The 26,812-nt window shown below is 45.9% G+C and overlaps 1 protein-coding gene across 1 annotated transcript in view; it reads left to right on the forward strand.

The window, feature by feature from the left end:
* SNTA1 (syntrophin alpha 1) overlaps positions 1-26,812 on the forward strand; it is a 65,893-nt gene that overhangs the window by 15,003 nt on the left and 24,078 nt on the right. The window contains exon 2 of the mRNA XM_044299321.1: positions 12,736-12,921. Coding sequence (XP_044155256.1) covers positions 12,736-12,921 — 186 coding nt within the window. The remainder of the gene's footprint in view (positions 1-12,735; positions 12,922-26,812) is intronic.

A 26,812-nucleotide genomic window follows, 5' to 3' on the forward strand; every position in this document is an offset into this window, starting at 1 on the left:
GTGATGGTTATCTGCGTATTGGCTGGCTGCACGGCATAAGGGGTGATCTTGCGTTCCTGGGCTTCTTACTTTCACTTTGTAACACATTCAGCCACCATTTTAGGAAAAACGGATTTGTTACCATGAAGCACCAAGAAATTCAGATTTGTTGCGAACCAACGTTTTCTTAAACTTTGGACCGAATACCGCTTCGCTCAACAGTAACCCTAACAGCACATGGACAAAATTCCTCTGAATGCAAGCCCGCTGTAAGGAGTGAGGCCATACTGAACTAATGATCCTGACATTTGAGGAGGTCAGCTGCTTTTAAATGGCAGCGGCATACTTAGGAAGTCAGTTGCTGTGCAGAGCCGCCTGTCATACTGAACGTGACAGAGATTTGCAGTGTAAGTGGTTTGTCTGTGTAAGCGCCATTGTGCTCTGATACTTGTGACACGCCTGATGAATGTCAGCTAGAATCCAGGCCGTCGTAAATCTGGGCCTACTATGTCTCTTTATGCCTTTAGTGTCTTAAATATTAATGACGCCCTTAAATATTAATCTAGAAAAAATGCTTTCATATCAAATATCGCTCATTTGCTTTGCATTTTTCAGGAGGATAGTTAGAGCCTTTTAAGGGTCTTTGCATACTGGGATAAATTTAGCGCTGGCACTGCCCTGGGCACTGGGTACAATTCCTCTGCTTATTATTTTAAGTGGAACATTAAGTGACTGGTAAAAAAATAAAACCCTAACACTAAAAACTGCACTCCAGAATTTTGGGTTTAAAAAGTTGCAAAATAGAGTAAATTTTGACTTTTTGGGCTTATTTGAGCCAACATTTTGCATTTTTACACCAGTTTTGAAATGTGGGTGGGAAAGTGGACGTGGTTAGCTTATCAAGCAGATTTAAGCCCGATTTATCAAATGCAACTTAAAAAGTTGCAAAACTGTCACAATCTCACTCCGGTAAAGTGGTACATAGAAAGTGGGGTCAGGGCAAAAGTGTTAGACTTAAGGGGGTTGTTCACCCCGGGGACTTTTTCTACAGACCTCTCAGTGTAGCCACATCTGGCAGCCACAGGGGCGTAGCTAAATGCTCATGGGCCCTTGTGCAAGAGTTCAGCTTGGGCCCCCCTTCCCTACGTGCTTTGTGGCCAGGGGCAAGTAAGCACATACCCTTTGTGCTGCCCGAGTCAAAAATTGAAATGGCACCCCCATGCCAAATTCTTGACCTAACCCCTTTCTTCCAGCCAGAGGTGTAACTTGACCAGCATGCACTTTCTATAATACTGGTGTCTTCTTATGTGGCACAAGGGTCTTTGTGCCCCCCCAAGCTCCTGGGCCGGTAGCGACTGCTACCTCTGCACCCCCTATAGCTACGCCCCTGGGCAGCCAGCTGCAAAGGTCACGGGACGCACGTCAAACTGGATGTTGATGCGAAAAGACCCGGGACCTGCAGAGTTGGCAGGGCAGCAATGTAGCCGGAACCCAGGATCAGCTAAGTATGGTTACCACCACGGTACCCGCAGCCATACTGGTGTGGTCTGTAGAAAAGATCCCCAGGCGTGAACAACTCCTTTAAAGATGCACCAAATTTTAAATATTGTATGACATTTAATATATTTGGCCTAAATTATGGCAATACAGACTCCAGCAAAACTGACTAAAACTTCCCCTTATGATGAACCCCCCCGTTCCCCCTTTATCTATGACTAGGGATAAAATGTTATCCCCTTCTGAAACTGATTTCTAATAACGCTAAATTCTGTTGCAGATAAATTTTTTTGCAAACATTTGGCCTTTTTTGGATGGATTTGCTATGCTAGAAATGTAAATTTTAACCCAAATCGATTCCAGCTCAGAGCTTGCTTAGATTTGCTTTTCTGGCTCATGGACGGCCAGAAGATGCTCCAAAATTATTAAGAGGCCTTCCCCTCATTATCAGCTTGGTGCATCTTCCTCCGGCGCACTATTGAGTAAGACTGCCATTGGGTCTTCACATATTCGAGACATAGCAGAACACTATAATTTGATGAAAAAAAAATCATACAAATGGTTTCCAATGTAATGGGTTGTACAGGATTAGAAAAAGAGGCCGCCCCCCCCCCCACACCCAGAAACAGCGCCACTCTTGTCCATGAGACTTGCCTGGTATTGCAGCTTATGTTCATTCGGTTGAATGTGGCTGAGATGCATTACCACACACAGCCCATAGACTGGAGCTCGGACAACAGACTCGGACAACCTCTTTAATATGAAATAAGACCTTTTGTAGAAGTCATTCTTACTTTGCCACCTCAGCTATCATTGCCATAAAATGTAGCTCCACCTCAGTGATATATTAAAGGGATTTTCTATGTTCAACGATGATTACAGACTATACTACTGCTTAAACCTCTAGTAGTAATCTCCAGGGGAGTCCTGAAGTTGCAGGATTCGTTTGGCAGCAAGCCGAGACTGATATTGAATAGGCAAAAGCTCATCTTGGGGCGGGTGTGTAGGAGATCCACAAGTTTTAATGCCTTTATGGGGATCTGAACCTGGCTGCAGGTAGATCCCTACGTTGTGGCCCCAGGGTAGTCCTCAGTAGCTGGTCAGACTGCAGATGGCTGGTATACATGACAGATCAGAGTCAGTAAAGAGGCACGTAGAGTCCGGACCAGAAATCGGTGTCAGGGGACAAGGTCAGGTTCAAGCCAGAGGTTGATACCCTGATAAATCAGATCAAGTATAGTCAAGACAAAGTTGGGTTAAACTCAGGAAAATCATTGAAATGGGAATACTTGCCAGAAAGCACACAACTAGGCCTGGGCTGATTGCGAGGTAGCTAGCTACAGGTGAAGTGCTCCGCGGGGGTTCGCCCTCTCCTAGCCATTTACAGCCATGTGCCCTCTGCTGGCCATTAGCAGTGGTGCATCTGTGACAATAAGACACACTATGATACCTTTTTAAAGCAATTGCTGACCATATAATGTGTGGACATGCTGGGCCCTCCAGAGACAGAGTTGTTTTTCATCCTAGTTCATTGATAGAGGTCCTGAGTAGTGATGAGCAAATTTCTTGAATAAATTTGACCTGAATCAAAAGTTCTGGATGAAGTTTTGGATGATGTTCTGGGATCCCCGAGGACTGTATGCAACTGATTTCAAGCTCTTCAATGCCATGCCAGCATTAGTAATCTTAGAGTGACATATCTGGCTGTGGGTAAATGCATGTGAAATGGGCTGCCCCGTGGGGCCCTATTAGAGGAGAATGGGTACCCAGGTGTAGGAATGGCCGAGTGGCATAGGGTGGCCTAAAATGTCCCTTTACGTTACGCAAGTGTCACGGTGCTCTTACCTGGATATGGCTGGACCCCAAGCTTTCACTCCGAAGCAAACACATAGGGGGCATAGTAAAGGGGTAAAAGAATAACTTGATCCTCAATACACCCGGCCGGCACCCCCCATAGAACTGCCTATTCTAGGACATGTTCTATTTTTTTTCTGAGCCGCGGCCCGGAAGTTCGGGGCCGCGCTCCGGAAATGCCGATGCATCCATTCCTGTCCCATAGAGAATGAATGGGTCTGCACCCGTTCCCGATATTGCAGAACGGATGCGGACCCATTTGCGGATGTGTGAATAGACCCTTAGATGACATTATGTTAGACCAATAAAGACAGTAGCAAGGTGCAGAAGGGGTAACACCACTTCACCATGGACTCTTTAAAGGCCTCCTGTCTTCGGGAATATCATTATCCAACTGGCTGAATATAGACATGTGTTAATGTCAGCCGAAGCGAACAGTCTTTGTCCCTTCTTTCTATGTGCCTCTGTTTTTGTGAAAAACAAACTTTTATTTTATGTAAATGAGATTCTAGGAGCAATGGGGGTGTTGCCCCTACTCCTAGAGCCTCTGTTCCCCCACCTCTGGCCACGCCCTCATTATGCTGATTGAGTGTTCTCGTCAACCAGATGAGGGTGCGGCCAGGGGAGAAAGAACTAGGCCTTCAGGAGTAGGGGCAACGCCCCTATTGCTCCTAGAGAATCATTTACATAAAATAAAAAGCCGTCATGGCACATAACAGATAGAATTCAGTGTTAGGAACCCGTCTAACTAGAGATCGCCTTGACGTGCGGCAGACGGGCTCAAATAATTTTGTACAAAATGATTTGCCAAGTATCTCTAACTTATTAGTATAGCATTTGCAATTGTGATGCAATTTTGTACTTTATTTGGTTTGCAGTGAGCTGTTGCAGTGTCCCAGGGGGTCAGTAGTGTATGCTGGGCTTTGTAGTGCAGATTGACCACTAACCTGGGATCCACTGTCGTCTTCAATTGGGGCAAATACTGGAACAGGCAGGTATTTAACAGTTCGTGACGCCAGTGTCAATTAAACGGTGACACGCCGTGTATGGTATTGTAGAAGAATGAAGCAAGCATAGGATAGCCAACAAAAACTGGAACTTTTACTGAATATCAGTGAATACAGCTGGTTCTTGGGAGTACAGAATGGCCGGTCTTAGCAAGGCATTATACAGAGTGTTGATTACAGGAGATGCAGTACAGGCGGCTTGCACACTATTCCTGACCGGTCCTGCTACATGTGACTTTCTCTCCAAGGTCTAATGCCCTTTATCTGGCGTACCCTTGAAGCTGTCCTTATCTAGTACCTCCTCTGCTGTCTTGAGTACCTCTTGCTTTGTCTGATCGGCCTCTGTGGTATTCTGTGTCTTCAGGCTGATTAGCTATGCCCTTCTGACTTCTATGCATACGGACTCAGGAGGGAACCCTCTCTGCACTGAGTCTGGAAACTTCTCCCTTCCTGAGCTAGGCCCTAGCCTATTTATACTGAACTGGGGGCTCCCTCTGCTGGCTGTGATAAGGATTGCCGGTAACCGGCCTGACTGGCTTAAAGGGAACTACGCACTCAAATCTTAGCAGTGTCGGGTAGCCTACCCGTATGCTGCACACCCCCAGACTTTAACGTGAGTAAGGCCTCGTACTCACACACATGCCTGAACCAACATAAGCTGATGCGTAATTTAAACATGACATTATAAATATGATAAACAACTATTTCACACAAAAAATATAACATTTGCAACAAATGACGCAAGAAAAAGGGGCGTCTTCTTTCTTCTTAGGCACGGCCGCTGACCTGGCACAGCGGACTTAAGGTGAACCAGGTTAGTCTATTTTTCTTGACTGAAGTATAATAGGGAACTACACAGGGTTTCCCCGTGGGTGTAGAACAGGCAAGGGCTCACGTGGAGGAGTCCATTCTTGCGCACAAACATCAAGCAGGCTATTTCCGATAGTAACTGTTCGGGAGGAGACACCACCAGCATAGTCAAAGTCTCTTAAATGGACTGGCGGACGTCCCCTGGTCATCCGGGTGGACCTTCTCAACACAGGGGTTTCCTCTTCCCTTAGCACCGAGGTAGAAGAGAGAGGAGCAACAGGAGGATCTCCATCCGTGAGACCTTGGTCAGGAACAACAGGATCCACTAGAGGGGGAACTGGATCCGGGGCATCTTGAACCGGCTCTTCTGGAAGTAAAGGTACAGTAGGTGCCGGAGCGGGCACCAACAAGTTCAACCATGGTGTCAGAAGCCAATGCATGGGATCAGCGTCATACCTTAGATTTCGGACAGCCTGCATAGGATCCTCGGGCTGTATCGATGACTCTGACACAGGGGTTTCAGATATAGAACTCTCGGCACTGGGTCCTGGTGTCAGGCAGAGCTTTAACCGGTTTCGGTGTACAATTTGGGATCCCCTGCCCTCCCGGGTGATCTCATAAGTGTGAGTTCCAACATTTGGGATTGCAGTGACAACATAAGGACTTTGCTCCCATTTACTGTCCAGTTTACTGGTACGGCGGTTATTTTTTAACCATACCACAGCCCCTATTGTCAAGGGTTCTGCATGGGCTGCTTGGTCATAGTCTCTCTGCTGCCGGTCTCTAGCATAGTCCATACGTTCCTGAACAATAGCTTGGGCCGTATTCAATCGCCTTTGGTGTTCAGCAACCCAGTCGGTATTAGGGAATGGGTTGATGCAATCAGGTACGAGTACATCCAAGGAGTGGTCAGCAGGCAATAACCCTTGGCGCCCAAACATCAAATAAAAGGGGGTATACCCGGTGGAACAGTGTATGGTATGATTGTATGTGAACATGAGCTGTGGCAACAGATTAGGCCAATCTCCCCTGGTTTCAGGAGGCACGGTCCTCAGCATCTCTATCAAGGTCTGATTCATTTTTTCACATAATCCATTACCTTGCGGATGGTAGGCCGTCGTCCGGATCTTCTTACAGTTGTGCAGGCGGCACAGTTCATGGAACAGGTGGGACTCAAAAGCAGGACCTTGATCGGTGAGGATCTTTTCTGGACAACCGTAGGGCAGGAGGAAGTGTTTCCAGAACAGTTCGGCTGTAGTCTTGGCCGTCTGGTCTCTCACAGGCACCGCTACAACAAACTTAGTGAAATGGTCAATAATAGTCATAGCGTACACATACCCTGAGCGACTAGGCTCCAGTTTCACATGGTCAATGGCGACAAGTTCAAGAGGACGAGTACTTACAATGGGTCTCAGTGGTGCCCTCTGATCATGGTGTTCACCTCGTTTCAAGGCACAGGCTACACACTCCCGACACCACTTCTCCATGTCTTCTCTCATGCCCACCCAGTAAAACCGCTGGCGGATATTTGCCTCGGTCTTTTGGACCCCAAAGTGACCGGATTGATTGTGGTACATCTCCAACACCATACCTGCATCTCGTCGGGGTATGAGAATTTGATGCACTCTTTCGTTGGACACTGGGTCTAGGCTTCTCCGTAGCAACAGGCCCTTTTGTATGAAGAGTTGATGGCGCTGTCTCCACAGTTTGATGAGCTCAGGATCTGTACTCTTACGCCGAATCCTCTCAGGGGTTCTGCCACTGGTAATGAAGTCCAACAATTCACCCAGCACTCTACTTTCAGACTGTAGTTTCACCCACCTTTCTTCTTTGAGTTCCGGCCTACTGGAGGGTGAAGGAACTGCAGCTCTGTTACTGGTAGCCCGAGCCTGATCCTGTTGAGCAAATTTATGGTAGAAGGCCGGCATTTCTACATCTTCCCAAGCATCTCGCACATCATCAGGAGCTGTCTCTGTGGGAAGTCTGGATAAAGCATCAGCATTGTCGTTAGTACGTCCAGCGCGATATTTTACAGAGAAATCATAGTTGGCGAGACGAGAGGCCCATCTTTGCTCCAAAGCCCCCAATTTAGCTGTATTTAGATGTGCCAGAGGGTTATTATCAGTGAATGCAATGAATGGGGTAGCGGCTAGATAATCTTTGAATTTTTCCGTCACTGCCCACACTAATGCCAGGAACTCTAGTTTGAAGGAACTATAATTCTGGTCATTTTTCTCAGCTCCTTTCAGGGAGCGGCTTGCATAAGCTATCACTCTTTCTTTTCCCTCTTGAATCTGGGCTAACACAGCCCCCAGGCCTCGCTTGCTAGCATCAGTATACAGATGGAAGGGCTTGCTGTAGTCGGGATAACCTAACACGGGAGGCTCGGTCAGTTTCTTTTTTAACAACTGGAACGCTATCTCTCTCTCTTCATTCCACTCAATGAGCACTGGAGTTCTAGGACTTTTCTTGGGCTGCCCCCTCAAGAGTTTCTGGATAGGATCGGCTATTTGAGCAAAATGGGGGATGAAACGTCTATAGTAGCCGGCAAAACCCAGGAAACCCCTCACCTCTTTGACGGTAGTGGGTACCGGCCAGTTACGGACAGCCGCTAACTTATCAGGGTCAGGCTGTACGCCCTCTCCGCTTACCACATGCCCCAGGTATTTTACCGCAGGTTTGAGCAAGTGGCATTTAGATGGCTTTACCTTCAGGCCATATTTGACAAGGATTTCAAAGACCTCTGCTAAGTGTTTCAGGTGGTCTTCATATGTTTTTGAGTACACAATGACGTCATCTAGATACAGCAGCACTGTTTCGAAGTTTTTGTGACCCAAACACCGCTCCATTAGTCTCTGGAAAGTTCCTGGGGCATTACATAACCCGAACGGCATACAATTAAATTCAAACAGGCCCATGGGAGTGGTGAAAGCAGTCTTTTCCCTATCTGCCGGGGCCATGGGTACTTGCCAGTAGCCACTGGTCAAGTCCAATGTGGAGAAATAGGCAGCGGAGCCCAGAGCAGTTAGTGACTCTTCAATGCGGGGCAGTGGGTACGCGTCTTTGTGGGTTATTTGGTTAATTTTTCTATAGTCCACGCAGAAACGGATACCACCATCCTTCTTCTTTACAAGGACCAGGGGTGCCGCCCACGGGCTACGACTGTCCCGGATTACATTAGAGTCTTTCATCTCTTGGATCATTTCTTTTACAGTCTGATATGAAGTAGGCGGTAAGGGTCGGTATCTCTCCTTGATAGGAGGATGAGAGCCAGTAGGTATGGTGTGTTGTATGGCACTAACCTCTCCATAATCAGCAGCATGTTTACTGAAGGCCTGGTGGTGCTCTTTGACAAGCCGTAGTATCCCTTCTTGTTGATGTTGGGGGGTAGTCTCGTCCCCGACATGTAGCTCTTCCCACCAGGGTACCTGTGACTGGGGCACCGGCGGACATCCGCTGCCTGCAGCTGGCGGCTTTTCTGTCACTGGAAGACGGATGATGTCTTGGAAGAACACCTGAGAAAGCTGGGCAACAGGGTAATGCTTAGTAAGCGCAACAGGATGATCACTCAGGTTAATCAGACGGACAGGTACTTTACCTTGGGAGACGTTCACCAGGCACTTGGCAGCTCTCACATAAGGGTAGTTCTCCATCTGGATTGGCTCCACCAGGGCTGGATAATCTTGGCCTTGGACTCCCAGGACAGCACGACACCATAAGAGAGTTTGGGAATTAGGAGGCAAAGTCACAGGCTTATTATCACGAATCTTGGCAGTACAAATTTCTCCTTTCCCGTTAGCAAACCTCTGCTGGGCACTTAACACAGTGATAGTCTTTTGAATCACCCTCTTGGACGCAGAGGAAGCGGTGGGCAGAGTCTGGTGTAATACGGCAAGTATTTCAGCATAACAGTTTTTGAAGACATTGGTGCCTAGAATGACAGGATGTCCTCCTCTGTCGCCGGCCTGGACTACTATCACCCCCTGTTGAGGCAAGGTTACTTCTCCCACCTGCAGGGTGGGTTCCCAGTATCCATGGATCTTTACTGGTTTGCCATTGCTGGCGATAATCTCTACCCAGGATTCAGGCGGCTGGGTCAATTGATTGGTGTCCCAGAATCTTTCAAAGGCGGGCAGCTGAATAGTAGTGACCTGAGACCCAGTATCTAATAGGGCTTCAAAGGGGACCCCGTTAATCTCCACATTGATTTTAGGATGGGATCCTACATACCGTGGCATCCAATTTGGATCTTTTGGACCTAGTGTTCTACCTCCCGAGGGGTGGTCCTCAGCCTCAGGGGTTGCCCGTTTAACTGCCAGCAAGTGGATTCTGTGTGTCCCATCTTTTTGCAGTATGTACACACGGGCCGCTGGCGACCCCTATTGCGCCTCCCAGGATCCCTGGGGTGAGTCTCTTGGTATGGAGGTGGGAACGGCTTAGAGGGTGACAGGAACTCTTCTTCTGACATCATAGGTTTTTCCCATTCCTCCATTTTTCTGCACACTCTCTCTAGGCTTTTAGTGAGGTGATTTACTTGCTCTGTCAGCATGGCGATAGTATCGGTAGCTGTAGCTTGAACAGCTTGACCGGCCTCAGCTCGGTTAATAATAAACGGTTTTGACCTGCAGGCTGATAACTCAGGTGGGGTGCTCAACTCTGTAGATACTGCTGACCCCAGAATTTTTATAGCCAGTTCTTTAAAGTCCAGAAAGGTACTGTTAGGGTGTTGGGCGGACAGCATCTTTAATTGGGTCCTTATTTGCTCACTAGACACTCCGGTAATAAATTGTTCCCTCAGGGTCTGATCCTGGTTATCAGCTTCCTTGGGATCTATCTGGATTACAGCCCCCAAAGCCTCCTGAAGTGATAGGGCATAGTCACGGAGGGACTCACCGGACTTCTGTTTCTTGCCAAAGAAGTGCATCTTTATCTCTGAGGCAGTCCTCGTTTCAAAAGTGGCCCTGAGGCGGGTGAATATCTGCTCCAGAGTACTCCTTTCAGCAGCAGGCCAGGATAATACCTCTCTGCGGGCAGCCCCCTCCAGTTGCGCTAGCAAGATTTCCATTTGCTGATCGGCATTTATGGGGTACAGTTTGAATAAGGCCAGCAACTTTTCTTTAAAGTCTCTTAGGGTATGGACCTCTCCGTTATAGCGGGGAAACCATGGGGCCCCAAAGTAGTAAGGCATGGTAAAGGGCATCATGCTGGGGGCTATAGGATGATTAGGAGCCGCAAGCTCTCCCGGGTCCGGCCGCTCGGCAACTCCCGGATCTGACATGTTAACTTATTACAAGGTGGCCGCTGGTGACTAAAGGGGCCGGAACAATCCCCTTCCCTCCGGATACAAGTTCTTACCGGTTTCGCCGGGTGTGCGCAGGCCAAATCTCGTGAGACTCCGGACGTCCTGTGTACGCGGTGACGTTGCTGACGCAGGAAAAGCAGGGCCGCGGCGGTGTAATGATGAAGAGGGGCGGGATTCTCTGTGTCTTTGAAGGGATCCGCCCACGGAGGTCCTCAGCAGCGCGGGAAACCTTACTCCAGGCGGCCGGTGGCCATCTTGATCACGATTCCCTGACAGCAAGCAGGGTGTTGCAAAGTCCAATAAATCACAGTCCACAAATACGATTTTCTCTCTGGGGGTAGCGCAACACAGTACAGCGTCTCTGATTCCTCCCAGGCACAATTTCAATCCACCGGCTTGGAAATAAAGGGTACAGTCCTCGCAATACGGTGGTGGAATAGTTAAAGCACACAGTTCACACTTCTCTGCACTGTAGAAGTATGCGGATCCTGTTCGTGACGCCAAAAAGAGCGATGCAGTGTCCCAGGGGGTCAGTAGTGTATGCTGGGCTTTGTAGTGCAGATTGACCACTAACCTGGGATCCACTGTCGTCTTCAATTGGGGCAAATACTGGAACAGGCAGGTATTTAACAGTTCGTGACGCCAGTGTCAATTAAACGGTGACACGCCGTGTATGGTATTGTAGAAGAATGAAGCAAGCATAGGATAGCCAACAAAAACTGGAACTTTTACTGAATATCAGTGAATACAGCTGGTTCTTGGGAGTACAGAATGGCCGGTCTTAGCAAGGCATTATACAGAGTGTTGATTACAGGAGATGCAGTACAGGCGGCTTGCACACTATTCCTGACCGGTCCTGCTACATGTGACTTTCTCTCCAAGGTCTAATGCCCTTTATCTGGCGTACCCTTGAAGCTGTCCTTATCTAGTACCTCCTCTGCTGTCTTGAGTACCTCTTGCTTTGTCTGATCGGCCTCTGTGGTATTCTGTGTCTTCAGGCTGATTAGCTATGCCCTTCTGACTTCTATGCATACGGACTCAGGAGGGAACCCTCTCTGCACTGAGTCTGGAAACTTCTCCCTTCCTGAGCTAGGCCCTAGCCTATTTATACTGAACTGGGGGCTCCCTCTGCTGGCTGTGATAAGGATTGCCGGTAACCGGCCTGACTGGCTTAAAGGGAACTACGCACTCAAATCTTAGCAGTGTCGGGTAGCCTACCCGTATGCTGCACTGTTGCATTGTATGTCTAGTTTAACCTTCTTTCTATGTGCCTCCGTTTTTGTGAAAAACAAACTTTTATTTTATGTAAATGATCCTCTAGGAGAAATGGGGGTGTGGCCCTACTCCTAGAGGCTCTGTTCCCCCTCCTCTGGCCACCCTCTCATTATGCTGATTGAGTGTTCTCGTCAACCAGATGAGGGTGCGGCCAGGGGAGAAAGAACTAGGCCTTCAGGAGTAGAGGAAACGCCCCCATTGCTCCTAGAGGATCATTTACATAAAATAAAAGTTAATTTTTCACAAAAACAAAGGCACATAGAAAGAAGGGACAAAGACTGTCAGCAGACAATAACACGTCTAAAGTCAGACAGCATAACGATATTACTGATGACAGGAACCCTTTAAAAGCAAATTTCACTGTAGGAAGTTGTGTTTTTTTTTAAATGGTCTTAAAAACTTTAGCTTTTGGGCAGCCAATGTCTGCCGATGAGTACATACCAACAGTTTCTGGGGTCATGTGACCATCCTTCTTCATGTTTCCTGTCTTGTGATCTGAAAAATGGTTCACGCCATTTTGAGAAATTTTTGGAGAAATTTGCCCGAATACAATGTCCCAAAATTCTGATCCAGATTTGACATCTCTACTCCTGGGTGAGCAGAGTATTTGAATATGAATTTTGTAAGCCAGAAAACCCCTTCATTAGGGAATTGCTTAAATAACAACTCCTTACTGTAGTACCTTATGAACCTGCTGCCCTTAGCTGTGAGAGCTTCATCCTAACATTCATGGTTATTGAGGATTTCAGATTCTCAGCATTTGCCTTGCAGATTTATTATTCAGTTCAAGTTGATGGACGTCCTGTGTGCAAGAACCTGATATTAGGAATTTAAGCCGTTCCATAATAGATCCTAGAATGGGTGGGGATCTGCTTCACCCTCTTAATGACACTATTAGTATGCGGCACTGACACACGATAGACGCATTTAAATAACAAAACCGCAGGCGTTGTGTAAGAAATGTCTTGCATATGGAACGGATGTCTTATTTTTTTAATACTGTTTTTGCAGGTGGCCGAGAAAATAAGATGCCAATTCTCATCTCCAAGATATTCAAGGGCCTGGCCGCTGACCTGACAGGTGCCCTTTACGTTGGCGATGCGATCTTGTCTGTGAACGGAGTGGACTTATCTGAAGCCACCCATGATGATGCGGTGCAGGCTCTGAAGAAGACTGGCAAAGAGGTGGTTCTGGAAGGTAAAGGTCTCCATCTTGCTGGCCAGGAGCAAAGGCTTCTGGGAATAGTGATGAAACTAGCTAATGGGTGTAACAGTAAGACATGAAGTGCTAGACAGAGAATTAGATATTTGGTTATAGTTTAACTCTCCCCCACTGTTGTGCCGTGGCCAGGAATTCCTCCAGCCTCTGATGATTCCCTCACAGCTGTTAAGGGAACTTGTACATTCCAGGGATGATGGGAGGGGAACGGGGGAGGCGACGATGCAAAGTGCTGCACCCAAGGGTCACGTGTGGGGAAGACAGATATTGATCACAAGGACCATACCCGTATACAAATATGGCTGAAATGAATGAGGGTAATGAATGTTCTATCACATCAGTGACGTTAACTCAACAAGTCTGCTATGTGGAAGCAATACATATAGATCCACGTGTAATTGTAATAACAAGAGGGCTCCAACACAGACTGTATCGCAGATCACTACTGGTGACAGAGGTTGTGTAGTTCAGAAACCCAGGAGGTTCAAAAACCCTCTGATGTTCAAAAATGAGTTAAAGGGATTCTTTGCTTTCCACAATCCCTACTGGTTGGAAGGTTCTCTTGACCATAATCTCCTGCTGGCATCTCCAGTAGTGATGAGGCAGGGGCAATATTCGAATTTGCGATATTTCGCGAATATTTGGTAGAATTTTCGTCATATATTTGTGAACTCGAGATTATTTTATTGATCGCGGAAAATCGGCAATGTAATATTCGCATAATGCAGCGAGGCTCATCCCCGTTGCGGTCTGCTATTGGCTCTGCCCCCCTCATCGCCGGATGTTTTGATCTGCGCTATGGGGAGATGCAGAGGCCATGTGGGGAGCAGGGTAGGTATAACCTATATGAGAGGCCCGGGCATTAGGGGGGTCATTATAGGGGTTGGATAACCCCTTTAATTGACAAAGCTGCACTGGCAGTCTGCTGACAGATATACGGTTTTATTTCTGTGCTAATTTTATAGAAACTGTAGTATTTTTGTGTTAACTTTATACAGATCACAATCAGAAAGCCTGTGATGTAATAATCTGACATTTTTATTTAATACTACATACAGTTTTCCTCTACACTCTATGCTGATACACCAGTAGTCCCAATTACAGGGGAATACATATAACCATTTGTCCCAGTCCATGCTGTGCTAGGTCGAAAGCTGACCATAGACAAATGCCAACTGGCCAACAAATGGACGGCCAATTTCTTTTTTAATTGAACTTTTGTCCATTATCACCACAAACACATGCAGGGGGGGGGGGGGGCAGAAGATAAAAATGGCTAAATAAGGGTACTTTCACACTTACGGCGGAGGATTCCGGCAGACAGTTACATCGCCGAAACTGCCTGTCGGATCATGCAATCTGGACGCAAACGGGTGGCATTTGTCTGACAGATCCGGACGCGGATCTGTCTGACAAATGCATTGAAATATCGGATCCATCTCTCCGGTGTCATCCGGAAAAACGGATCCGGTATTTATTTTTTTCACAGATTTAAAGGTCTGCACATGCGCGGACCAGAAGTACGGATCCGTCAATGCGGCACTAATACATTTCAATGGAAATTAATGCTGGATCCGGCATTCTGGCAAGTGTTCAGGATTTTTGGCCAGAGAGAAAAATACAGCATGCTTCGGTATTTTTTCTGGCCAAAAAACTAGGGGGGCTGAACTTAAGACATCTTGATGAATCCTGAACGGATTGCTCTCCATTCAGAATGCATTAGGATAAAACTGATCAGTTTTTTCCCGGTATTAAGCCCCTGTGACGGAACTCAACACCGGAAAAGAATAACGCTAGTGTGAAAGTACCCTAAGGCCCCATGCACACGACCGTGTTTCACGGCCGTGTGCGGGCCGTGGAACCGCGGCCTGGATCCCTCCTGAGAGCAGGAGCGCACGGCGTCACTGGTTGCTATGACGCCGTGCGCTCCCTGCTGCCGCCGCAATACAGTAATACACTGGTATGATCTATAGCATCAGTTATTTCCATCAGTTATTGTGACCCAAAACCAGGTGCGGGGCAAAAACACAGAACAGGTGCAGATATTTCCATTACACCGTATCTCTGAGTAGGCTTCACTGCTGGTTTTGGCTCACAAAAAATGATGGAAATAACTGGCCAAATAACTGGTGTGAACCAGAGTGACTACGTTAGTCATGAATTTCGATAGGTCTGTCTATTGAAAACCGATTGCATGTAACAACATGGTCAATTAATGGGCAATAATCGAGGGAACGGTTAAAAATGTCCATTTCATGTTTTGTGAGTTGTTCATGGAGAGATTTATAAGACCCTGTAGCTGTTACACTATGAGAGGCAGTCAAGCGCATGGTACTGGGATAAAACAGGAAGTAATGCCGCCAGTTCTAGGACTGAGCACTGGAGAACCAGAAGCGGTTAAAAGGACTTTTGCCTTCTCTCATGTATGTCAAACCCTTACCCTTACTTATACAGCTCCGTTACCAGTGCTGCACAAAATGCCTGGTAGTAAGTTATAGCTTCGGCATAAGGTGGTCATACTCATTAGCTAGAAGTAGGTTGGTGGTAAAACAACCGTTGAACGAACAATTGTCTGGTGACTGTTTTGCAGATATTTTAGTCCACATTGTTCATCACAGTATCACAGTCCTTCAGTGACACTGTGCAAAGGACGAAAGAACTTTCTGGGAACATTCTTTCAAGGAAAGAGCTTTCATCCAACTACCTGTATCAGACAAAAAATTCAAACATGGTCACCTTCTTTTCAAAGGTCAGTCATCGGTCACTAAAAAGATTGTTGTTACATTTCCCCTGACGAACGATCCTTTTCATTGGAATTGTCTGTAGACTATTGCGTATGGCCACCTTTAGAGCTGATGTTACTTGAGGAATGGTGTACTTTGGTGTGATTGGAACTTTTTGCCCTGTGATTGAGAATGGTACAGTGCATAGCCTAAGTGTCTCAATAGGAAGAATGTTTAGAAGACACGAGGACTGGATTTCCAAGATCTTCTAGTGTCAGTGGCTTGTTGATTGGCCACAAATGGTCAGTAAAGTGTTGGAAATGAGAAGTGTATAATGTGTAAAACTTTCTCTACATGATAAATGCCACTTACTGAAGTGATACAACCCCTTCAATGTTATAGATGAACTTCTAATGACTTTTTTGGTTAACGGGGTTGTCTCATCCTGACAGTTCAATAGGAAATGCAATAAATATCTGATAGGTGCAGGAACCACAAGAACAGACCTTCTGTGAATGGAGAGGACTCCACGTATGTGTGGCTTTCATCATTCACTGCTATGAGACTTCTGAAAATTGCCAAGCCAGTGCTCGGGTACTTTTGGAAGTGCCATAGCAATGAATGCAGAACGATACGTGTGCACAGCATCCTCTCCAGTCACAGTAGGGCTCCGTTCGTGAGATACAAATGAGTCCCAGAAATCAGACCTGCACATATTGGACATTTATGGAGTATCCTATTGATATGCCAGAAATGTCCTGATGGGACAACCCCTTTAAGTACTTACAAAATTAGGCTAGTGAATACAATAACATCATCCTTTACGGCAGATTAATTTCCACCCTTATAAAACTGAGTGTCCGTGGGAGAGCGGAGCCGTGACACACATGTCTAGTGAGCTGTGAACGACCTAATGATCTGACTGAATTCGGAAGAGCCTAGAGAGTGGTGAAGACCAAGATTTAACTCTTCAGTGGAGCAAACTAACATTACTTCTGCCGTGTCCAAAGTTCTATCTTCAGCCATCTGTTGTCTGTGTCCTTGAATACCTACCACTACTTCTTCATGTATCTTTTTATATACAGTGTGTATGGTGTATATAATACCCTTTCTCATAACCCGTTTCACCTTGCAGACCCAGTTCTACTCCAATACATCACCCCGATGTACATACCTGCTTTGTACTTTATACATTATTTAATTCATCACAAGCTATTCCAAAAATAAGTTTTATGTTGTTGAAGGGGCATGGTTGGAGGAGATATGAGAATTAAAGGAGTTATCCAGAACATAAAGGGGTTTTCTGACTGTTTTTAACTGCTGACCAATTCTCAGGACAGGTCATCAGTATCTGATCGGTGGGGGTCTGACACCCAGGAATCCTGCCGATCAGCAGTTTGAGGAGGCTCACTGGAGCTTTCCAAGCATAGCACCATACATTGTATAGTGGCTGTGCTTGGTATTGCAGCTCAGCCCCATTTACTTGAATGGGACTAAGCTGCACCCAGACCATGTGACCGGTGAACGTGACATCACTGGCCTAAAGTAAGCTGTGAGGTGCGCACCTAGTTAAGCTCCTCAAACAGCTGATTGGCAGGGTCTCAGGTGTCACACCCCCACAAATCAGATACTGATTACCTATCCTGAGTACAGGCTATCAATTAAAAACAGTCTGAAAAACCCTTTAAAAATATTGATGACCTAGCTATCTTCAGTATAGGTCACAAAGCTTTGTTTGGTTTGAGCCTGACTCCTGGCACCCCTGCCAATCAGCAGTTGGAAGAGGTTGTGGCTTCCTGGTGAGTGCTGTGGCCTCTATCTAGGCCTGTGACGTCAAGATTATTGGTCACATGTGCAGCTTACTCTCATTCAAGTGAATGGGCCTGGACTGCAATACCATGCACAGCCACTATACAATGCACGGCGCTGTACTGAAAAGGCTGCAGTGTTTGTCTGAGCGCTGCAGCCCTTTAAACGGCTCTTCAGAGGGGGCGCAAGGAGTTGGAACCCACAGACTATATATTTATGAACTATACTGAGGATAAGTCTTCAATATTTATGACCTGGAAAACCCCTTTTATACAAAACCACTGTATTATTTTAAGCAGACCCCATCAACATAAATAGGACCTAACAACGTCTGCAACATCTGTTGTGAATGACGACAGGTCTACTGTTTTCCAGTGTCCTACTGTTCCCTAAAATGGGGGAAACAAAGTTTGGCATGTTGGGTGATCTATTCACATATTACATCTACTGAAGTAGAACCGGCATTTAGGTTGAGGGCCATCTATAAACCAAGCCTAAACAATCAGGGTGGTTTCTATTAATGTTCTCACTGAAGTCATCTGTGATCATTTGTGCTTTTTGAGGAATTCGAAAGGCAAGATTGTAGTAATAGAAATGATGGGAACTGCTAAAAATCTAATGTCATAGTGGACATGGACTGTCTCATTGGTGGAAACCAGGACCGGACAAATTAGATTTTTACCTATCTAATCCTTTGTATTTACCTAGATAAGCAGCATCAAAGTGTTTTTCATCCCTAAAAATAACATGGCTGTTAAGATGAGATGACCTGGCATGTTAATTGTCAAATCTGAGGAAACAGCAATATCTGCACCAAATTTGGGCCTAAATGTCCACAAGTATGGTCCATAGACAGTAGGAATTGTACAAACCTTCATGGATATATCTTTGGTATACAATATGATAATTAGCAGAGAAATTCCATCTACTGTGGTTGATATCAATACAAACTTCATGTCCGTTGTGCCTATGACTTACGTTGTACTTGACTTTTCAAGGTTCTACATTCTAATGTTCCTTGCATTACAGTTAGCAGCATTGGTCCCACATTTTATCACTTACACGTTATCAGTTCAGGGAAACAGTAAAAAGCAATTACTCCCGTCCCCTGTAGAGGCAATCCATAAATAGAGCAGGACAGCCGGGGGAATTCTACATCTGATGTGATATCAGAAGTTTCCCTTATTCTAAAAACTGGATACTGCGGAATGAAGATCTTTAAGTGCAATAAGAAAAGTAGCTTAAAACAAAACCTTCGTTAGAACAAAAAATAAAATGAAATCCTCCATAGTACATATGCATAGGATCCCAGAAAACACTAGGTACAGAAAATGCAAGTGCAATCACAGCCTGGCCACCATTCCTCTGCCCTAAAGGGTATGGGCACATGTTTAGGTTTCTTCATGCAGAGCCCTTATGGCCCTGTTCTACAGAGCCCTAAGCCCATCTTCTACTGTCATGTGACACCTCCATATATATGGTGGCATCCTATTTTGCACAGCGTAAAATACTCTTGCAATACAGCATTCATTTCAGAAATCCATGTTTGTTTCTGTCTAATTCATACACGGGTGAAAACAAATCCTATCTTACTGGGTAATAAATGTTGGGCAACCCTATCAACAGAATATATAACACAAAAATGGGTGACCTTGTTAAAGCTTAACTTTTAATCAACACTAGATATAAAATAATAGCCCATAAGTACAATAATAGACAAAAATATGTGCTGCACAAATGTGCCTAAATTACCAGTGCTCAGTAAAAGAGGAACAGTCTTACCACAGTCTTTCAAAGTGGTGCCACCACTGGGGTCTCCATGATTCCTTATCTTATCCTACTTGACCTGGGCTTATACCTATTAGAGGAGCACCACGATCACCCTATTGAGGGTGACCCCAGTACCCCAGTGGATAATTAAAACTCACCTATCTGGGTATCCCTACCAATTCCCCTATGCAGCCTAGTGACTGCCCAGCTTCGTCAATAGAGGTGTGGGGGAGACCCCAGTGTCGGACCTGTTCGTCCCTACGCATTTCACTGGCCGTCGCCAGATCATCAGGGGACCATCAATCCAGGCTGAGTCTAAGTGGTAAGAGCATCAGATGTATAGTGCAGGATTTGGAATCCATTAGAAGTCAATAGGGTCCCTCTTAGACTTGACACACGATTTGGTGTCACTAGCAGAAGTTAGAGGTGCGTATGGATGAATCTATCTATCTATCTCATATCTGTCAAATCAAATCAAATAAGCTTTATTGGCAGGACTAAATATATTTTAGCATTGCCAAAGCAAGTGGGAAATAATTGGGTAGGGTTGGGGGATGGAGACAAATACAGGGTGGGGATAAAGGAGTCCGTGGTCTATCAGGCTCCTCTCAGTCCATGGCAGGCAGTAATATATTGTGCTGCTGTGGCCGCTGTGTTTTCCTCTTCCCCCAGCAGTATGGAGAGTCTTTCTTCCTCCTCCATGGAGGTGAAGTCTGGGCAGACATCAGACAGTCTCCTGAAGTAAGTCTCCCTCACTGCTGAGAATTTGGGGCACCACAGCAGGAAATGAGCCTCATCCTCCATGGCCTCCTGGTCGCACTGCTGGCACCGTCTGCTCTCTCTTGGCATGTACCTCTGTCGGTGACGCCCGGATTCAATGAACAGGTTGTGGGCGCTCAGTCTGTACCGGCTCAGGATCTGTCGGTCTCTTGGATTGGGGAGTTTCTCCAGATATGGGGCCAGTTTGTACTCCCTCTGCAGGCTCTGGTATACTGTCAGCTTCTGTGATGTTCATATGTCATTCCTCCAGACGCTAATATACTCTTCTTTGTTCTTGTGTATTATCCTCTGGATTCCCCCCTTGGCCAGGCTATATTGGTTGGTGGCTTGGGCAGGCTGGATTTGGGCGACTTGTTGCTGGGTGCTTTGTTTTTCTGTGGCTTCTTGGTGTAGCAAGGCTTTGTGATGGTAGGAGCTCGGAATGCTGCTATGCAGATGGGCTCTGAATGATAGCGTCATCTTCTGGACAGCAAAGTAAAATGGGAATCTGCCCAGTTCTGCTCGACAGGCGCTGTTTGAGGTGCTCCTGTGGACCTTGACAAAGTGTTTGCAGAGTTCTAGGTGGAATAGTTCTGTTCTAGGTGGAATAGTTCTGTAGTCCTACTTTGCCCAATCTGGGTATATGTCTGGGCCCCAGACTTCGCTGCCATACAGGAGGATTGGGGCAATGATGGTGTCAAGGATTTTAAGCTAGACAGTCACTGGTGCTTTAAGGTGATACAGACGCCTTCTGATGGCATAGAAAGTTTTGCTCGCCTTGTCTTTCAGTGTTTCCATGGCTTTCTGAAAACTCCCTGATTGGCTGATTTCTAGGCCCAGGTAGGTGTAGCTGTCAGTTTCTGAAAGTGGACAGTTGTTTAGCAGGAAGGGAGGACTCCCGGTTGCTTTCCGGTTTCTTTTCTGGAACACCATGATGTTGGTTTTCTTTGGATTGATGGGCAGTGCCCACGTGTTACTGAACTTCTCCAGGATTTTCGGGTTATCTTGAAAACCTTTCTCAGTTGGCAATAGTAGCAGAAGATCATCTGCATAAAGGAGAAATTTCACCTCGGTGTCATGGAGGGTGAGACCAGGTGCTGTGGAGGACTCCAGAGCCGCCGCCAGCTCATTGATGTAGATGTTAAACAGGGTTGGACTGAGGCTGCAGCCCTGTCTGACTCCTCGGCCGTAAATAAGCCGTTCTCCTCCCATTTACCTTCACGATGCATCGGTTCTCAGTGTAGGAACTTCTGATGACATCATATGTTTTTCCTCCTATTCTGCTTTCAAGAAGTTTCAGAAATAGGCCCCGGTGCCACACTGAGTCAAAGGCCTTCTTAAAGTCTACAAAGCAGGCATAGATCTTTCCATGCTTTGTATTGTGGAAATGGCTCTTGATGAGGCTCTGCAGGGTGTAGATGTGGTCCGTGGTGCGGTGGTTTGGTATGAAGAATCTATCTATCTCATATCTATCATCTATCTATCGATCTATCTCATATCTATCTATCTATCTCATATCTATCCATCTCATATCTATTTATCTATCTATCTCATATCTATCTCATATCTATCTATTATCTATCTATCTATCTTTCATGCATTTCTGCCACTTTGAAAATGTTATTTTCTTTTCTTTGCTGGTTCCCTCTCTTCTTCTGTACATTATGAAACTGTAAAATCACATTGTGCTTTGAACTTTCCAAATAAAATAGTTGTGTGATGAGTAAGTGCAGTTATTGCATCCAGATTGTGTGTGCCACAGGGATCCAGCTGTCCACAGCTCAGAACACACTTCATGTTACGCCCAGAGCTGTTTTTTTAAAGTGACTTTCTGGACTCACTTTTCAATTATTTATGCAAGGATAAGAGCGCACGATATATTTTAAGGGGATTGAGGGACAAAAAAGGATTCTAACATTTCATGCATGCATAACCCACAGATAATAAATGTACACACACATGCAGGGGCGTAACTACCATAGCGACAGACCATGCGACTGCTATGGGGCCCAGGTCAAGGGGGGCCCAGTCTTAGTTAGAATTATCTCCTCTTTTACTGCAGGTGAAAACTTGGTCAGGACTCTACCCTCTAAAGGAACAACTTTTAGCAAATAAGGCAGTGAAAAAATGGCCCAAGGATCACTGAAAGGGGTTTAGGCAGAAACCTTTCTTTCGTGTTTGTGGGGGGGCCCGGTTTGATCCTTGCTATGGGGCCCTTACTTCCCTATGTACGCCACTGCACACATGCATTCATATGCTTTTGTGTACACATTTTCAGGTTATGAGAAAATAATAGAATGTTCTCCAGCATCCATCAGTGTTGGTCGTCTTTATTGTAGATAGGTATAAAAGTACATACTGCAATCTTCACCACCCTCCATCACAGGTTAACATGTTTCAAACTCGAAAGTTCTTAGTCACCCTCCACCACAGGTTAACATGTTTCAAACTCGAAAGTTCTTAGTCATAACCTTATGACTAAGAACTTTCGAGTTTGAAACATGTTAACCTGTGGTGGAGGGTGACTAAGAACTTTCGAGTTTGAAACATGTTAACCTGTGGTGGAGGGTGGTGAAGATTGCAGTATGTACTTTTATACCTATCTACAATAAAGACGACCAACACTGATGGATGCTGGAGAACATTCTATTATTTTCTGATTATACAAGGGACAAGTCCGGTCCTCTCCGTGCACCGAACGCTTATGGTGAGCTGGATATTTTTCTCCTTTGGATTACTGATTTTCAGGTTATGCCTCTGTTATGCAGTAATACATTTTGGCGGGCTGGCCAGATCTCAGGGGGTTACACACAATACAATAAGCCTCATTTAATAACTGCCTTATGTTTGAGAGACATTCCACGGAAGATGCCAGTGCTGCTCCTCCATGGATGAAATAGATCACACACCTTTGCACCAGGTCAGGCTTATGGGATGTTGCTCTGTGCAATCGGCTCATGAGAAAGATTGCAGGTTGGAAGAAACTGAAATTTGGCATCTACATATGCACTATTGTAATGTATTAGACATTGTAAGCCTCAGTCAGGGGTCCTGGCTACATAATTTTCACTTTTGACAGAATGCACAGCATCCAGATAGACCCATTAGAAGTCAATAGGGTCCCTCTTAGACTTGACACACGATTATGGCTTCTGGTGTAAATGGATTCCATCAGGGCCAGCCTTTGGGGTGTGCGAGCTGTGTGGCCGCACAGGGCGCCATGGAAACAGGGGCACCCAGCCAGGCTGTGCCAACAGCAAGGAGGCTCCTTGGCCCGTGTAGGGACTGCCACAAACCCCACACATTGTAACGACATGCAGGACGGCGGCAGCCTTCTCTCACCTCCCTGGGTGCCCTTACAACTTTATAGACGCCCTGCCTGTGTCACAACTTGCACGGTTCTCATTTGCAAGATATGAATCCAACTAATACTAGACATAGTCATCTGTATTGCTGTCCTCAGGAGAGGGAGAGATGTGTCTGCTGGGATTTGAACACACAACCTTCTGTATCAGAGGCAAAGCACTTACCCACACAGCTATAAGAGCTGCATAGCCACTGACTGAAAAAATATGAGACTTCTACTGTTGACTGTTATAGCCAGTGTACATCTATACACATGACAGCTGCCCCAACACATCCAGCACTGCTATATCTCCATATGACAGCTGCCCCAGAACACTCAGCATTGCTATATCTCTATATATGATAGCTGCCCCAGCACACTCAGCTCTGCTAAATCTAATACACATTACAGCTGCCCCAGCACACTCAACTCTACTATATCTCTATATATGACAGCTGCCCCAGCACACCCAGCTCTGTTACATCTATACACATGACAGCTGCCCCTGCACACTCAGCTCTGCTATATCTATATATCTCTAAGTATTACTATACAGTAGATAGATATATAGAGATATAGCAGAGCTGAGTGTGCTGGGGCAGCTGTCATGTGTATAGATGTAGCAGTGATGGGTGTGTTGGGGCAGCTGTCATGGGTATAGCTGTAGCAGAGCTGACTGTGCTGGGGCAGCTATCATATATAGAGATATAGCAGAGCTGAGTGCTCTGGGGCAGCTATCCTGTGTATATATGTAGCAGAGCTGGGTGTGCTTGGGCAGCTATCATATATAGAGATATGGCAGAGCTGAGTGCGCTGGGGCAGCTGTCATGTGTATATATGTAGCAGAGCTGGGTGTGCTGGGGCAGCTATCATATATAGAGATATACCAGAGCTGAGTGTGAGGGGCAGCTGTCATGTATATGGATGTACACTAGCTATCAAAGCTATAAACGAGTCTACAGTAGAAGCGTCATATTTTTTCAGTCAGTGGCTATGCAGCTCTATAGCTGTGTGGTTAAGTGCCTTGCCTCTGATACAGAAGGTCGTGAGTTTGAGTCCCAGCAGAAACTTTTCTGAAATACAGGATAAATTAGAATACACAAGCACTGACTCCATATATGGACATACAGGGAGAGGCCTGCATCACATCGCTGGCATGTAAGTATAAGTGTTTTTTTTTTTTTTTAAATACCGGACTGTTACTGCCACATGGGGGAGCGGAAAGCACTTGATACTGGCACATTTGGGGGGGGGGGGGGGAAGATGGCACTATGATACTGGCACATTGGGGGGGGAAATGGCACTATGATACTGGCACATTGGGGGGGGATGGAACTATGATACTGGCACATGGGGGGGTCAGAAGAAGAGAGGAACTTGATACTGGCACATTGGGAGGGGGGGAGATGGCACTATGATACTGGCACATATTAAGGAGAGAGGCACTTAATACTGGCACATGGGGGGAGATGGCACTATGATACTGGGACATGGGGGGGAGAGGCACTTGATACTGGCACATGGAGGGGGTTTGGCACTTGATACTGGCACATGGGGGGTTGGCACTATGATACTGGCACATGGGGGGTGGGAAGGAGAGAGGCACTTGATACTGGCACATTGGGGGGGGGGAGATGGCACTATGATACTGGCACATTGGGGGGAGAGATGGCACTATGATACTGGCACTTTGGGGGGGCGAGATGGCACTATGATACTGGGACATGTGGGGGGGGGGAGGCACTTGATACTGGCACATGATGAGGGGGCATCTATGGGGACACTTACTGGCACATTATTGGGGGGCATTATGGGGGTCCCTTTTTACTGGCACATTATAAGGCCCTTAATCATACCCAGTGTCTCTATAGCCAGTCTCCTGCCCCCTTAAATCATACCCTGTCACCTTTGCCCAGTCACCTGCCCCCTTTAATCATACCCAGTGTCACCCAGAGCCAGTCCCCTGCCTCTTAATCATACCCAGTGTCACCTCACCCTTATCCAGTCCTCTGCCCCCTTAATCATACCCAGTGTCTGTCACCCTTAATTTAAGGGGGCAGGGTCTAATTGAGGGGGAAGGGGACTGAGGAAGGGTGACACTGGGTATGATTAAAAAGGGCAGGGTACTGGGTAAAGGTGACAGGGTATGATTAAGAGGGGAAGGGGACTGGCTCTGGGTGACAGGGTATGATTAAGGGGGCAGGAGACTGGCTATGGGTGACACTGGGTATGATTGTACTTGTTTGCACTTGCACTTAAATTATCTGTAATTAAAAAAACTTTGTTACAAACATTGTTTTACTCTTTGTGCATGTTTAGGTTTAGGCAAGATTAGCTCGCACAGGGCGCCTGAACACCTAAGGCCAGCCCTGGATGCCATTGTGGACAAAGTATTGTTAAGTCTGTGAGTCTATAGGGGCTATAGTATGTTTGACGACTACAGCGCTTTATGCTTAGTTTAACAGACAGACAATTGTAACTCACAATGGGTAGCATTCGGTAAAATGATCTAAATATTAGATCAGCAATTTCAGGCTAGCTTCACACCACATTTTTGGAGTTTGACACATAGGGATGCAACCATACACCAACTGTCATGAGTTGGTCAAAAATAAAATATAAAGTGAAGATATTCAGATGTAAACCTCTGCCAAAACAACACTCCTTCATCATCTGGGTTTATGGGTTACAAACTGGTATGCTTGCCCCTACAGATGCCAGCACTTATTTTTTTCTAAAATACCCCTCCGTTCCGACGCTGTGTCCCCCGCTGTTTTTGGAGCCTGATTGCTAATTTAGACCATTGGTACAGAGAGGAGGAGACAGCCGGGTTTCTCAATGGGCGTCTCCTTCTCCCTGGCTGTAGTCAGTGTAATGATATATGGTTATTGTACCAACCACTAGAATGCCCTGTGAGAGAATATAATATACATATCTTGTCCTGACCACTAGAATACTCTGAGTCAATATAATGTTATACATATGTTGTATTGACAACTAGAATGCTCGGAGTCAGTATAATAATATACATATCTTGTATTGACCACTAGAATGTTCAGTGAGTCAATATAATGATATATGTATCTTGTAATAAGCACTAGAATGCTCTGTGTCTTGTCTATCAGTAAATTGTATATTAGTCATCTCCTAGACATCATGGGTGCTTTCTGCACTGTTTCTTTGGCTATTAGAGTATTAGATATTAGTAAATAGAAGGATCTTGGTGTGGTATAGAGTTATCCAGTGTATGCTACAGTTTCTGTATTGCGTATGACCTACAGACATGTGCTGATTTATGTACATGAGAATTTCACCGGTTCACATTTAGGCATGGTGATTTGGATGATGTGTATTAATGTCATGATGAAATTCAGTGGACAGCTGCTGCCAGGTAGTGACAGGAGAGCTCTTTAAATCAAGGGTTGACTACTGCTGTATCTCCAGGGCATGAGATAATAAAAGC

The sequence above is a fragment of the Bufo gargarizans genome, chromosome 6, assembly GCF_014858855.1.
Source record: "Bufo gargarizans isolate SCDJY-AF-19 chromosome 6, ASM1485885v1, whole genome shotgun sequence".
Taxonomy (NCBI): Eukaryota; Metazoa; Chordata; class Amphibia; order Anura; family Bufonidae; genus Bufo; species Bufo gargarizans.